The sequence below is a fragment of the Muntiacus reevesi genome, chromosome 7, assembly GCF_963930625.1.
Source record: "Muntiacus reevesi chromosome 7, mMunRee1.1, whole genome shotgun sequence".
Classification (NCBI taxonomy): Eukaryota; Metazoa; Chordata; class Mammalia; order Artiodactyla; family Cervidae; genus Muntiacus; species Muntiacus reevesi.
Genome location: NC_089255.1, coordinates 73,231,626 through 73,246,032, shown reverse-complemented (window position 1 = coordinate 73,246,032; position 14,407 = coordinate 73,231,626). Strand labels below are relative to the sequence as shown.

At 37.6% G+C, this 14,407-nt stretch overlaps 1 protein-coding gene across 7 annotated transcripts in view; it reads right to left on the bottom strand.

The window, feature by feature from the left end:
* SYNE2 (spectrin repeat containing nuclear envelope protein 2) overlaps window positions 1-14,407 on the bottom strand; it is a 317,663-nt gene that overhangs the window by 157,348 nt on the left and 145,908 nt on the right. For all 7 annotated transcript variants that reach the window (XM_065941349.1, XM_065941346.1, XM_065941351.1 and 4 more), the window contains exons 37-45: window positions 13,547-13,718; window positions 12,925-13,037; window positions 11,594-11,796; window positions 10,749-10,868; window positions 10,359-10,650; window positions 9,138-9,289; window positions 7,932-8,241; window positions 6,577-6,741; window positions 3,275-3,616 (exon numbers count right to left, since the gene is read on the bottom strand). In XM_065941349.1, the coding sequence (XP_065797421.1) occupies window positions 3,275-3,616; window positions 6,577-6,741; window positions 7,932-8,241; window positions 9,138-9,289; window positions 10,359-10,650; window positions 10,749-10,868; window positions 11,594-11,796; window positions 12,925-13,037; window positions 13,547-13,718 (1,869 nt within the window). The remainder of the gene's footprint in view (window positions 1-3,274; window positions 3,617-6,576; window positions 6,742-7,931; window positions 8,242-9,137; window positions 9,290-10,358; window positions 10,651-10,748; window positions 10,869-11,593; window positions 11,797-12,924; window positions 13,038-13,546; window positions 13,719-14,407) is intronic.

Below are 14,407 nucleotides of genomic sequence, written 5' to 3'. Positions count from 1 at the left end.
GGCCAGAAACTATAAAACTCCTAGAGGAAAACATAGGCAAAACACTCTGACATAAATCACAGCAGGATCCTGTATTACCCACCTCCCAGAGTAATGGAAATAAAAGCAAAAATAAACAAATGGGACCTAATTAAACTTAAAAGCTTTTGCACAACAAAGGAAACTATAAGCAAGGTGAAAAGACAGTCTTCAGAATGGGAGAAAATAAGAGCAAATGAAGCAACTGACAAAGAATTAATCTCAAAAATATACAAGCAAATCCTGCAGCTCAATTCCAGAAAGATAAATGACCCAATCAAAAAATGGGCCAAAGAACTAAACAGACATTTCTCCAAAGAAGACATACAGAAGACTAACAAACACATGGAAAGATGCTCAACATCACTCATTATCAGAGAAATGCAAATCAAAACCACAATGAGATACCATTACATGCCAGTCAGGATGGCTGCTATCCAAAAGTCTAAGAACAATAAATGCTGGAGAGGGTGTGGAGAAAAGGGAACCCTCTTACACTGTTGGTGGGACTGCAAACTAGTACAGCCACTATGGAGAACAGTGTGGAGATTCCTTAAAAACTGGAAATAGAACTGCCATATGACCCAGCAATACCACTTCTGGGCATACACACCGAGGAAACCAGATCTGAAAGAGACACGTGCATCCCAATGTTCATCACAGCACTGTTTATAATAGCCAGGACATGGAAGCAACCTAGATGCCCATCAGCAGATGAATGGATAAGGAAGCTGTGGTACATATACACCATGGAATATTACTCAGCCGTTAAAAAGAATTCATTTGAATCAGTTCTAATGAGGTGGATGAAATTGGAGCCTATTATACAGAGTGAAGTAAGTCAGAAAGAAAAACACCAATACAGTATACTAACGCATATATACAGAATTTAGAAAAATGGTAATGATGACCCTATATGCGAGACAAGAAGAGACACAGATGTAAAGAACAGACCTTTGGACTCTGTGGGAGAAGGCGAGGATGGGATGATTTGAGAGAATAGTATTGAAGCATGTATGTTATCATATGTGATACAGATCGCCAGTCCAGGTTCAATGCATGAGACAGGGTGCTCAGGGCTGGTGCACTGGGATGACCCAGAGGGATGGGATCGGGAGGGAGGTGGGAGGGGGGTTCAGGATGGGGAACACATGTACACCCATGGCTGATTCATGTCAATGTATGGCAAAACCGCTACAATATTGTAAAGTAATTACCCTCCAATTAAAGTAAACTTTAAAAAAAGAATGAAATAATGCTATTTGCAGCATCATAGATAGACCTGGAGACTGTTATAAAAAGAAAGTAGCTAGACAGAGAAAGATAAAACCATATATCATGTATATGTGGACTCTAAAATAAAATGAAACAAATGAACTTATTTATAGAACAGAAATAGACTCACAGACTTAGAGAATGAACTTATGACTACCAGGTGGACAGGACTGGGGGTAGGGATAGACTGGGAGTTTGGGACTGACATATATACACTGCTATATTTGAAATAAAATGCCTTTCCATATTAAAAAAAAAAGAAAAAAGATTCATGTTTACAATAGAGGGGGGAAAAGGTATTAAAAGTGTTACTAGAAACTAAAACTAGCTTCCTCTAGTACAGGCTTGTGAAAATTATTTGAAGACTTAAGTTCCTTCATCTGCTTTTAAAAAAAGAAGCATTCTAATGAAGTAGCATAAATTATCAATAGCTTATCATCCAAGAGTAAGTAAAAGCTTAATAAACAAAAATTTCTATTATTGAGGTTTTAGTTTTGAATATATTCTACTGAATTTGGGGAGTTCACAGCCAACATGGGTCTGAGAAGCTGAACTTAAAGTTATTAAACAAATCTACTTATCAATGTCATGTATTAGGATAGAAAAATACTCAAGTATTTTTCCTTTTTTACTTATTTACAGCTCTTTAAATACCATAAAGAAAGTTCCTTTTACAGATACAACTTCAACAGGCTCATCACAGGGCCCTAAGCTTTTAACACATACTTTGTTAGCTCAATCCAACACAGTTTGTGGAATTTCATGTCAGAGACATGTTCCATTGGCATCTGACCTTGTTTCACATTTTAGGAAACCCTATCTGGCTCCTCCATGCATGTCTTCTTTTTTCTGGCTGCACTGGGTCTTTGTTGCGGCACATGGGATTTCTCTAGTTGTGGAAGCAGGGGTGGTTCCTCTCTCTTGTGGTGGGTGGGCTTCTCATTGCAGAGGCTTCTCTCGTTGTGGAGCACTGGCTCTAGGGCATGCGGGCTTCAGCAGCCGCAGCATTCGGGCTCAGTAGTTGGAGCGCGCCAGCTCTAGAGCACGACTCAGTAGTTGTGCATGGGCTTGGCTGCCCCAAGGTATGTGAAATCTTCCCAGACACCCTGCATTGGCAGGTGGATCCTTAACCACTAGACCAGCACAGGGAAGTCCCTCCACGTATTTCTGCTCTTGGAAGACAACAAAAGTGCAGATTCTCTTTATCCCTGTGTATCACATATTCCATAAACTGCTGACAGTGAAAGGACTAACTTTCTCTGTTATCCCAATGGACCCTGGACTGTGAGAGGCTGCCAAACAGGGAAACTCTTTCAAATGTAGTTTACTGGCTGGCTCTTTGCGCCTTTTCCATTTCAGTCTCTCACCTATGAGAAAGCAATTTAACAGCCACAGGGAAATATACCCATTTCGATGTTTAGAATGAAAACAAAATGATATTCTTCTTTCTTCTCCCCAGGGAAGATCAGAAGCCTGAATGTTATTATTCTCACACTAAATGACTGACAACAGTTAAAAATACATTTGCAGTATAGGGTTAATGTAAGAAGATAAAGAAAGGCACCTATCCTTCCAAACAGTCTCTGATTTCATTATGAAATCAACCAAAAAAAAAAAAAAAAAAAGACCCACCAAAATAGAGCTGTTAAATTTTTTTTTCCCTAAGGAAATGGGTAAAACACATTTTCTTTTGCCTTCTCTAATTTGCTTTTGAGCTCTTGACCCAAGAAACTGTATCTGATTACATATCAGAGAGAATAATAAGCCTAAATTGATGACTGACATTTCTAACAGATGAACAGTAATATTTCACCGCTGAAATCCTGGACAGTTTCCTAAGGGCTCTTTTTACAAGTGAGCATCATAAATAGCCAGCACACTGAGGGTTTAATTATGAAATCAGGAGGCTTGATTCACGACAACAACACCACCTCTTCATTCGCAGACATGATGTCTTAGAGCTGCAATCACAAGCACTAACCTTATTTATTTCCCAGTCTTCCTCCAATTTTTCCACTGCAGCTGAGTCCTCAGTGGACTCCTGTACATCAGAAGTGACCTGCTCCTCTCTGCCTGGCAGCGGAAATTTTGCTTTCTTTTCTGTTGAGCATTTTGATTTGAGAATGCTGTTGAGACAGTTTTCCATCTCCTGCTTAGTAGATTCAAGTCTGTTTTCCAAATCTTTTTGTTTACACTTCAGTGATTTTATATCATCTTTAATCATCTTCTGTCCTGCTGAAGATGTATTTTGCTTGATGGATTTTGCTAAAGTTAAAATCTTCTCTAATGTGCCATCTTGTAAATGGAGACTATTCTCTAGTTCCTGTGAGCAGAGAAAAGATTGTCACAAAAGTATCACTGTTCAATTATCACAAGAGTTGGTTGACTTTTGTAAATTATAGAGTATTCTGCTTCACTAGTGGGAAGCTTTGTAAGAAACGTATCAACCCATATCACAAAGAAGAAATGCTGGGCAAAATTTAAACTAATGTAGTGACCCAGATCAAATTCCCCAACAGATTTTTATAAGATACTAGAAGGTTTTATAAGATTACATTTATAAAAAGTAATGAAGAATATGTTTACAACCCATTCCTAGAACAGAGGAAATGGCCAACACATATTTGTTGAGTATATATTTTGTTCAAGGTACTAATTAACATATAAATAATACTAAAATCAAACACAACCTAAACACTAAATAATAAGTGCCTACTTTGTGCAAGGCTCTAAAAAGAAAAAAATCATTTAGTATGTGCTTATATGAATCTAGTGCTAACATTTAAAATCCAGAGAAAAGCTTAAATCAATCAAATGCAATATCTTAAATAAAGCAGGAACTCAATCAATATTTACTAAATGCTTAAATGAATGAGCCTAATTTGAGACTTCCAGACTCAAAAGGAATTTGATAAACTATAGCAGGTACAGATGTTACTACTGAAACAGAATAAGCCTAAAAGTTACTAGGTGAACTATGTTGTATTTATTACTCGCTCTTCTAATGGACTACACAATAAGTATTCATTCATTCATGAGAGTAATATGATTAAGTTTTGAAATTACATAGATGAGTAAAATATAGTCCTTTAACAATCCTATAGCCTAGTGAGAGTGACACAGAAGTAAACAGACAATTGTAATAGAATATGGAAAGATAGATGCTAACAAATATGCACAGGTCATTGAAACATTTTCAGCTGGAAGAAGGGAGTTCCAGATTGCATTCTGGATAGATACAAGGTGGCCATGGGCAAGTTGCACCAGCGAGGGTGACACCGCAGGCAGAGAGCCTATTCAGACACCTAACAAACACAGGCATCTGTGAGATGAGGGTCTTCTCTAAAGCAGCGGTAATGGGGGTAAGAGCAGAGAGACCAATTGTGGAGGATAACCCAGAGATGAAAGAGACAACTCGTGATGTCCGTCTAGACTAGGCAGCCTAAGAAAGGATATCCAGGTTTCTGACTCGCAGCCTAGAGAGACAGTGTAGATATTCAGAGTCAGAGGAGAAGAAGCAGGCTCACTGGAAAGGAGTCGGGGTATAGAGAAAAGGAAGGAGATGATGAGTTATTTTCTGGACATGCTGAACCACAAATAACTATGAGACACTCAAGTACAGAAGTCTAGTGGGGTCAGAAGACTGAAGTAGTAGCCCCCGCTCTGTCATTTAGCTCATCATATATAAAATGAGGAATCTGAACTTGATAGTTTCTGAGATTCCTTCCAACTATAGCTCATGTCTTATACTTTTCTCAGTATCTGAGGCACCCAAATGATTAAAAAGCAGAGACATTACTTTGCCAACAAAGGTCCATCTAGTCAAGGCTATGATTTTTCCACTGGTCATATATGGATGTGAGAGTTGGACTGTGAAGAAAGCTGAGTGCTGAAAAATTGATGCTTTTGAAATGTGGTGTTAGAAAAGATCCTTGAGAGTCCCTTGGACTGCAAGGAGATACAACCAGTCCATCCTAAAGGAGATCAGTCCTGGGTGTTCATTGGAAGGACTGATGCTGAAGCTGAAACTCCAATACCTTGGCCACCTCATGCGAAGAGTTGACTCATTGGAAAAGACCCTGACGCTGGGAGGGATTGGGGGCAGAAGGAGAAGGGGATGACAGAGGATGAGATGGTTGGATGGCATCACTGACTCGATGAACATGAGTTTGAGTAAACTCCGGGAGTTGGTGATGGACAGGGAGGCCTGGCGTGCTGCGATTCAAGGGGTTGCGAAGAATCAGACACGACTGAGTGAATGAACTGAACTCAACTGAGGCACCCAAACAGGGGCTTGGACATGATGACACTCAACAATTGTCAAATTATCACTGTTAAAAAGGGAGGTAGGATTTCCCTGGTGGTCCAGTGGTTAAGACTCTGCGTTTCCACTGCAGGGGGGGGTTCAGGTTCAACCCCTGGTCTGGAAACTAAGATCCCGCATGCCACGTGGCCAAAAAAAAAGGGGAGAGGGAGGTAGCCTTGTGAGTGTCAAGCTATTCTGAAGGGGGAGTCTTGCTTGATTCCCAAGTTCCTAAAAAGAAGAGATCAGAAATTCCCAAACTCAAGCCACTAGTGCTTCCTGAGACTCACCCCATGCAATCTCCAAAGGACTGTGAAAGCAGCAAAGTAAAGAACATGCTTCACTGTTTTCTTCCAGAGGACACTGCATGTGTTGACTGTGCAAACAGTGAGCTTCCAAGGAATGTGTTTTGAGAATGCGGGTAAAGAGATGCAATGCTTACTGTATAAGGTGAGGGGTTGTTGAAGTGAGGGTGGGAATTTTAAAAGCTCTCCATCTGCAGAGAGTTCTAAGATAGCCCATGAGTATGAAAATAAAGACAGTGAAAATTAAACAACTCCCATCCACCTGTGATGATTGCAAGATTGAACCATCTCCCCTTTGGCCTTATTGTGTTAGGAGCACCATTTGACTACCCAGTTATCTCCTGGAATCACTGTGCTTTTTCCTAAGACAGAGATCTCCAGCAGTTGCTGACTGGTCATGAGTGGAATTATCTCTGAGGGTCCACAGGGCTGAATACCGTCCAACTCAAATTTAAATGGATTTGCTCACTAACGAAGAACATTCCCACTTTTCATGACCAGATAGGACTTTATCCAACAGTTATCTGAACAGCATTTTCAGCATTTTAATTTCTTTTTCTTTTTTTATTTCTTTCCTTTCAGCATTTGAATTTCTGATCAAGGACACTGATTTGTCAAGTTGTGATTAATATTGATTTTTTTAAATGCCTATCATTTCTGGATATTGCTTAATACCTGCAGTTTCTGCAGTTTTTCCTCAACTGCTCTTTCATCCACAGGCCTATCAGAAAAACAGACAAATTCCTTAGAGATATAGTCCAATGCAGTGTTTAGGTCTGTGACGCAAAGCTGGTATGAGTCGTGTTCTTGAACATGACCTTCTAGTTTCTGCACAGAATCCTAAAAATAAAACATTGACAATGTATGAATTATATCTCTGAATTATCTCACTCAGAAAAAAATAAATTGTTCATAAATATTTATTTTATGAGGGTTCATCTTGAAACAGAAATAAGACCATAAATCATCCAGTTAAGTAAAATTTTTAGTGTTAAGATATTTATTTGTTCCCCACCCCATGTTTCTTTGCTTTCATTTCACTCCCGAAAACAACTTGTCAGAGGTTTACAAAATGAAAATGACTACAAATTATATCAACAAATCACAAACATCCATAATAAAGCAGCTCTCTCAATTATCCTTCTCAAAAATGAGACTATGTGAAATCAAGCTAACCTCAGATTCCTTTCCTAAGAATCAAACCCCAAAGTTGGGAAAAAGTAATCCTAACTCAAGGGCAAAACCACTGTCAAGGTTTCTTCCTGGAGTAAGAAAATAAGGTGACCACACCTGATGAGAAAAGCAGCAATTAAATAACTTACAGCCAAGTGAGCATAATCTTCACCTCTGCACAACTCCTGCTATCTGTGTAAGTGAGATTTCTAATCCAGGCAATCCTTACACTGAATCCAACTTGCAGTGTGCAAAGAATATAAGCAATTCTCTTAAGATAATACTATGCTTCATGACAAAATGACATTTTACTTCTTAATTCTTTTATTGTAGATCATGTGGAAAGACTCAAGGGAGAAACCTGATAAAGTTTATACAGAATAATGGATACAACTATCACAATAGAAGACAGATGGATATGTGGATGGATAGATGGATGAATGCAAAGATAGACTGATGGATGGATGGATGGATGGATGGATGGATGGATGGATGGATGGATGCTGCATGGACAATTTTGACACTATCACCTACATAAAAATGCCTAAGGGAATTCCCTGGCAGTCCAGTAGTTAGGACTCCACATTTTCACTGTGGAGGGCCTGGAAAAAAAATTTTAAACCTTCCAATACCTGAAGAGGAGAACTTTGATGACAGGAGATAATACTATCATCCAATAATACACACTAGATTTCTCTGGCAAAACTGGCCAAATTGATTCCTCCATTTTGTGGAGCTAGTATTTGTATCTAAGCTTTGGATTTTCCAAAAGAACTAAAAAATGGTCCCATACACAAATAGTACATAATTATGCATACTTAGGACAATCACTTAAAGTTCTGTTTTGAGCATTTCACCTGTAGTTGTTGAAGAAGACTCTCATGTAGATGCTTGATTTCCAGCCACGGCTCTTCACTAAAGTTGGGATTTTTAGTGCACTCTAAAAGGTAATTTCCTTGAGATTTTAACTCCTCTAGTAAGAATGTCAAATCCTGTGCTTTCTGGAGGAACTTCTTATAAATTTTTAATTGAGCTTTCTTCTCCTGCAAACCAGGTTGCAGAGCAAAGCCCACTTCTTGTTTCTTTTTTAGTTCTGTGAGCATTAATCTCAGATCCTCCTTACTTTGCAAATACTTCTCGCCTTCTAGTAGAAGCTTTTCCTGATGGCTGAATTTTACAAAATAGTTTATAAATCAAATGACATAACACAACAAAGCAGCATTTTGCATCATACAACATGCATTATTATAAAAAGCATTAAAATAACACTACTGTACATTATTCCTTGAGACTTCTTTGGCATTGTAACATCCTAAATGGCCCTAAGTTTAACTCAGAAATCAAGATAAAAATTAGTTGCAGTATGACTTTAAAAAACCATTGTTTTCATTATATAATTTGATCTGAGGAAAAATGTTTGATAATTTAGATTTCAAACTATTCCAGTTTTTATTATGTTTAAATATAATTATTCTATGTTTTTCTTTTTCATTTAAGTAAAACAAATAAGCAAGCAGTATATTGGGCAACTAACTAGCTTATGTTTCCTACAACTTGATTTTAATTTTCATCTGACTGCTTCATTATAAAAATATGAAATTTACATTTCCACCGAATACTAAATGTATCATGATTTGATGTGAAAGGAGTTAAGAATTTTCACCAGAATTATGTCCACGTAATTCAGACATTTATAAATGTTTCTCTCAGCATATATATTTAAAACCATAAATTATCCTATAGTAATGTAAACACTGAGGTTGTCTGGGGACAGGAGTTTTGGTACAGGAGGAGGTTATTGAAGGTGGAATGATAGACAATGTTAATTTGTTACCGACGGTGGGTTGATGCACCAGCCAAAGTAAACGGAGTTATGACAGCGAGTTTCATGTCTGATCCAGAGAACTAGTCTCTGTTTCTGCCTCAATACTGTGGTTGTCCCTGAGATTACTTTCTCTCCAACAGATATATTATATCTACATCCAGAAGGTAGACAAAACACACTTGTTATGGCTTCACTGTGCAATGAAAAATCATGAAAATGGTGAAGGCATGCCCTTTACCTTAGATATGTGTTGGCCAAATGGAGTGTGTTGTCCCACTGGTTCTTGATATCAGTGAGGGTCTTTGGAACCACTGGAGCCTGGCTGCTCTCAGCCTGACTCATGATGGTCTGTATTTTAGCATCCCCTTCAGGTTTTAGTAAAATGATTTCCTAAATTAAATAAAAATGATCTTAAAATCTCATTCATACTACTTGGGGATTACATATGATATCTTTTTACTTATAAACATCATTCAGAGATTCTAACTGTGGAGTAGATTTCAAAATTTCCTTTTCACTTTTACATATGCCCCAAATACAAAGATATCCTTCACATTGTATAGAATTGCTTCTCAGTAAACATCTGTCATGTTACCTACTCTCTTCTCAATTCTCAAATGTACTTAAAGAAATTATGTACAAAAAAAAAAAAATCCCTGGCAAATCCTCCTTCCAACCTGCACCATTATTTATAAATAAAGAGTTGGGGTAACAACCTGAACAAGGCGCCTTTATATACCTAAGAATGGGTATCTGGCTTCCTATAGGAAAATGCACAGTGTCACAGGCCAACTCCTGTTTCTCCAGCACAACATAATTAATTCTCATTCTCTGTACTTTGATTTTCCTCTTTTGCCCCAGTAAAGTTCCTCTCTTCTTGGAAACACTACTTCAGATTCACCTTCTCTGGAAAACCTTTCAGATGTGATCCCAAACAATTCTGATTGCTTCTGTATGTCAAACTAACCCTTGAAACTTGACCATTATCTTCCTCTATAGTTAGTATCTGATAAACCAGGAAATACTCAACCCACTCAGGATCTAATACCCTTTAGGAACTGTACATATCCACTCTGAAAATGAGCTCATCTCCAGCCCTGACTTTGATATTGCCAATGCCTCTGATGTACTGACATCTATTCTTTTAACATCCTAGCAAACTCCTACCTGCTGCAGTTCTAATTTATAGCATTTATTTCATATCTGCTCTCAGTGAAGATAGATAATAACTGTGCACTGTTCTCACAAAGAGAGGATATACCTTTCCTTTCTATATGCATTAAAATAATTTTAGATCCATCACAGCCCTTCTCTTTTGTAAGCTCAGTCATCTGAATTTCTCACCCAATCCACAGTGATCCAATTTTCCATTAACAAACAAATCTCTGCAATTTTCCTCTAAATCTTTTAAAAATTGGAGTTCATCCTGACCTCTGACATTTAGTTTCCACAGTTATACCTTTATTTTATGGATTCTTTCCTCAAGTGGCATTTTGCCTTCAGATGAATTCAAAACCATAAGGGAGTCTTTAATCCCTGTTATCCAATGAATTACATCATGTGCAAGATCATTAAAACTCTGGTCCTCGGCAGGAGGTAACTTATCCTCTTTGTCAATTTCACATATTTGTCTCAATAATGTCTGGTATCTATCAATCAAATGTGTTGATTCCGTTACTATTTCTTCTTCCTCAGTAATCCCATATTGCTTCACAGAGTTGTTCAACTGGGCCATTGATTCGAATTGTTCCCTGTAAATTCCAAATATCATTGGAAGATTATAGGAGCCACAACACACCTTCAGAAACCATATCCCCAAGAAACACATTTTGTGCAAGATCAGCCATACCTCTTTCTAGCTAGAGTTTGGCAAAACAGCTCAGTTTTCTCTCGTGTTCCTTCCATTTCTTTCCATATTTCTTCTTGATTGGTCAACCACTTACTCAGGTTTCTGTGGTCATTCTGGAGTCTAAAACAACATCACACATGTTAAAATATGAAATCAGCAAAAAGTGTCTATCTGAAGAAAACACTGGCACAAATCATGTAAACCAACCAGGTTTTTAACTTTTTTTAAATTATTCTTTATTAAAAAAACTTTGTAACATTATATACAAAATAATGTGATAAATAACAAATTTAGAGGCAAAATTATAACATTAAAATCTGTATAATAATAGCATGTATTATAGTGAAATTCTAATAAGCCATAAATATATATCATAAGCTTTCCAGGTGGCTGAGTGGTAAAGAATCCGCCTGCCAATGTGGGAGACTTGGGTTTGATCCCTGAGTCGGGAAGAACCTCTAGAGGAGGAAATGGTAACACACTCTAGTATTCATGCCTGGAGAATTCCATGGACAGAGGAGCCTGGCGGGCTACAGTCCCTGGGGTCACAAAAAGTCGAACATGACTTAGCGATGAGCATGAGTATGAGATATATCATAAAGAATAAGAAACAAACAGAAAATATTTGTGGGCTCTCCCCTGAACCTTTGCCATAATTTGAAGAATTCTCCAAACCTCTGTATCCCTAGTGTCAAACACGGGTTTGAAAGTACATATTTTACTTTTGAAATTCGTGTGTATATGTATCCCACTGCAAGCTGCACTGAGGCAGAGTACACATGAAGAGTTTATATGAGTAAACTTCTACAGTGAGTTCACTATGAAAGATCACCTCTACTTCCTACCTCAGTAGCTGCTGCACGCACTCATCCAGCTCTTTTGCTCGTGCCTGGCATATGGACTCCATTTTTTCTAATTCAACTTCTTGACTTACGATCCAACTGTTAAGCTTCTTAACAGGTGATTTGGGCAGATGTTTTCTCACATGATTCAGTACAGTTCCCACTTGCTGGATTTCACTGCCTCTTCCTTCAAGAGTCAAGAAATCCTTAAGAAAGACAAAAAGTGAATTATATCCTACAGGCAAGCCTCAGTGTGGTCCCTGTCACCCCAGTGATACTTCTCCAAGACAGTACACAGACAAGCCATCTTCATAACCTCTTCTGTAAAAGAAGAGCGATGGAGATGCAGCTAACTCCAATGACAAATGATCAAAAGATTATTTATATTAGTTCCAGACTGTGTGTGTACATTGGCGTTTGCATCTGACTCTCTAGGAATCACATCAAGCAAAATGATGCCACCGTGTGGGTCAGTGGGACAGAGACCGGGAAAGCCACATTCCATTCAACTTCTCCTAAATATGTGCACCTTTCTGGCAATCAAGATGTAAAACCAGACAGCCTATTCTCTACTCAACTTTGTCAAATCAGAATTTTATTTCAACATCTGGGTTTCAATGTTTGAGTATCAATTGCTGAGACCCATGGAATGAGTAAATTTAAAGAAAAGAAAAACGTCGGAACTCTAAATGAAAAAAAAGAAGAAAAATTATTCTGTTGATAAAGAATGGTTATTACCAAAGCAAGGAATATACTGGGGACATTTAATGCCATCAATAAGCTGGAGAGCATAACTTATCACCTAAAATACTTGATAATCTACCATAAAGTGATCTAGAATTGAGGGTGCCATACACATTTTAAATGTCCTATTAATGCCTCTTATCTCAAGCTACCTTCTACTTCACTCCCCTCAGCAGTATATTAAAGTTCAACTACAATTTTTAGAAAAAATGTGGCTGGGAAGAGATTCTATAAAAAGTCAAGCAATCTGTTACAGGAAATTGAGTGGAGCCAAATTAAGTAAAGCCTTTATTTCTTTTTATCAAATATGATTTCAACACAACTGAATTCACCAGCAAACATTAAAGTTAAACAGCATCTTAGAAAAGTTGTGAAAACTATTTTCTGTTTAAGTCACTTGCAACTTTACCCAGTAAACATAGAGTGTCAAAATATTTGAGAAAAGGTCAGATTTTTTTTTTTAAATATTACCTTTATGTACGGAAATTACTAAGTCAAAATAACTATTATCCTATCTACTTATATACAGTTCTGCCTCCAATATTTTAATTTTGATAAATTTTGAATGAAATTTATATATGTCTTCTTACAGAAAGTTTTTGTAGTTTTTGCTCCACATTCTTTTTTGTTTCTGATGGTTCAAAACACTCCTTGAGGTTCATTTTAATGCTGCCAAACCAGTCATTAAAGTTCTTGCACTGATCTGTAGGAAAAAACAAAGGAAGCTGTATACCTTGTTAAATTGAGAGATTCTGAAACTTGCTCCCTATGCCATAGGTACAAGTCACTGTAAAATGATAATAAACTAAAACGTAATTTTGAGGGTTAAAAGAACCTACACAATAGTTGTGGCATATTTTCTATACCAAACCTCCTTTCCAATCATACAAGACACACACAGAAACCTACAAGGGCAGCCTGCTCACAGGCATCTCCCCAGACTCTGACCACAGTGGGCAGGTCAAACACTAGGACCCAGGTGCCTCTCCTTCATGAAATAAAGATCTGGGACTTGAACAAAAGACATATCTTTTATAACAGGCATACATCAATGGTGTTTGCTCCCAAAAGATTCATCTGAATATTATTTCCTTAAATAGGCTCTGTGCAACCATCATCTCTAAGTGAAGCTTAGATTAATTAGCCTTTGTGTTCACAGTACTTATTCATTTTTCAATATTCCCAGAAACAGTAAGGAAGCATTGCACTCACCGTTCAGTAACTTAGAAAAGTGATCTTGCAAAACACTTTTTTTGGTATTAAATAAATCACTGACACTTTCATATTGCTTTTTTAATTCAGAGAGTTCAGGAGTCAGACAACCTATTTGATTCTCAAGTAATATCATACTATGCTTCTGCTGTAGAATTTGTTGTTGAATCTCCTAAATAAATAAACAAACAAACAATACTTAAAATGGGCTTAATTTACACACAGAATATTAGGTATCCATTGTTTCTATTAAAACCTAGATAATTTGTTACTGGGTGGATCTGCTTTCTCTTAGATAATAAATGTATGTGCTTAGTCACTCAGTCAAATCTGACTTTTGTGATCCCATGAACTATATAGCCCACCAGGCTCCTCTGTCCATGGGATTCTTCAGACAGGAAGTCATTCCCTTCTCCAGGGGATCTTCCCAAACCCAGGGATCGAACCCAGGTCTCCCACATTGCAGTCAGATTCTTTACCATCTGAGCCACCAGGGAAGCCCCAATAAATGTATTTTACAGTTTCACCTTATAACTACTGTCCATGGGATCAGAGAGTCAGACACAACTCAGCAACTTTCACTAACTCACTCACCTTTTAATTCCTTTGTGGCCAATAATTGTTTGATATTTAATATGGACTGTAGCCCACCAGGGTCCTCTGTCCATGGTATTCTTCAGGCAAGAATACTGAAGAGGGTTGCCATTTCCCTCTCCAGTTAAAAGGTGAAACATACGCAAATTATTTTTCTGACTTCTCTCCCCAGGCTTTCATTTTTTAAAATAATTATTTGCATTAATTTCAAAAGGATAAGACCACCAGAAATAAGTGTGAAAATAAATCTGAGCCACAGAAGAGAAG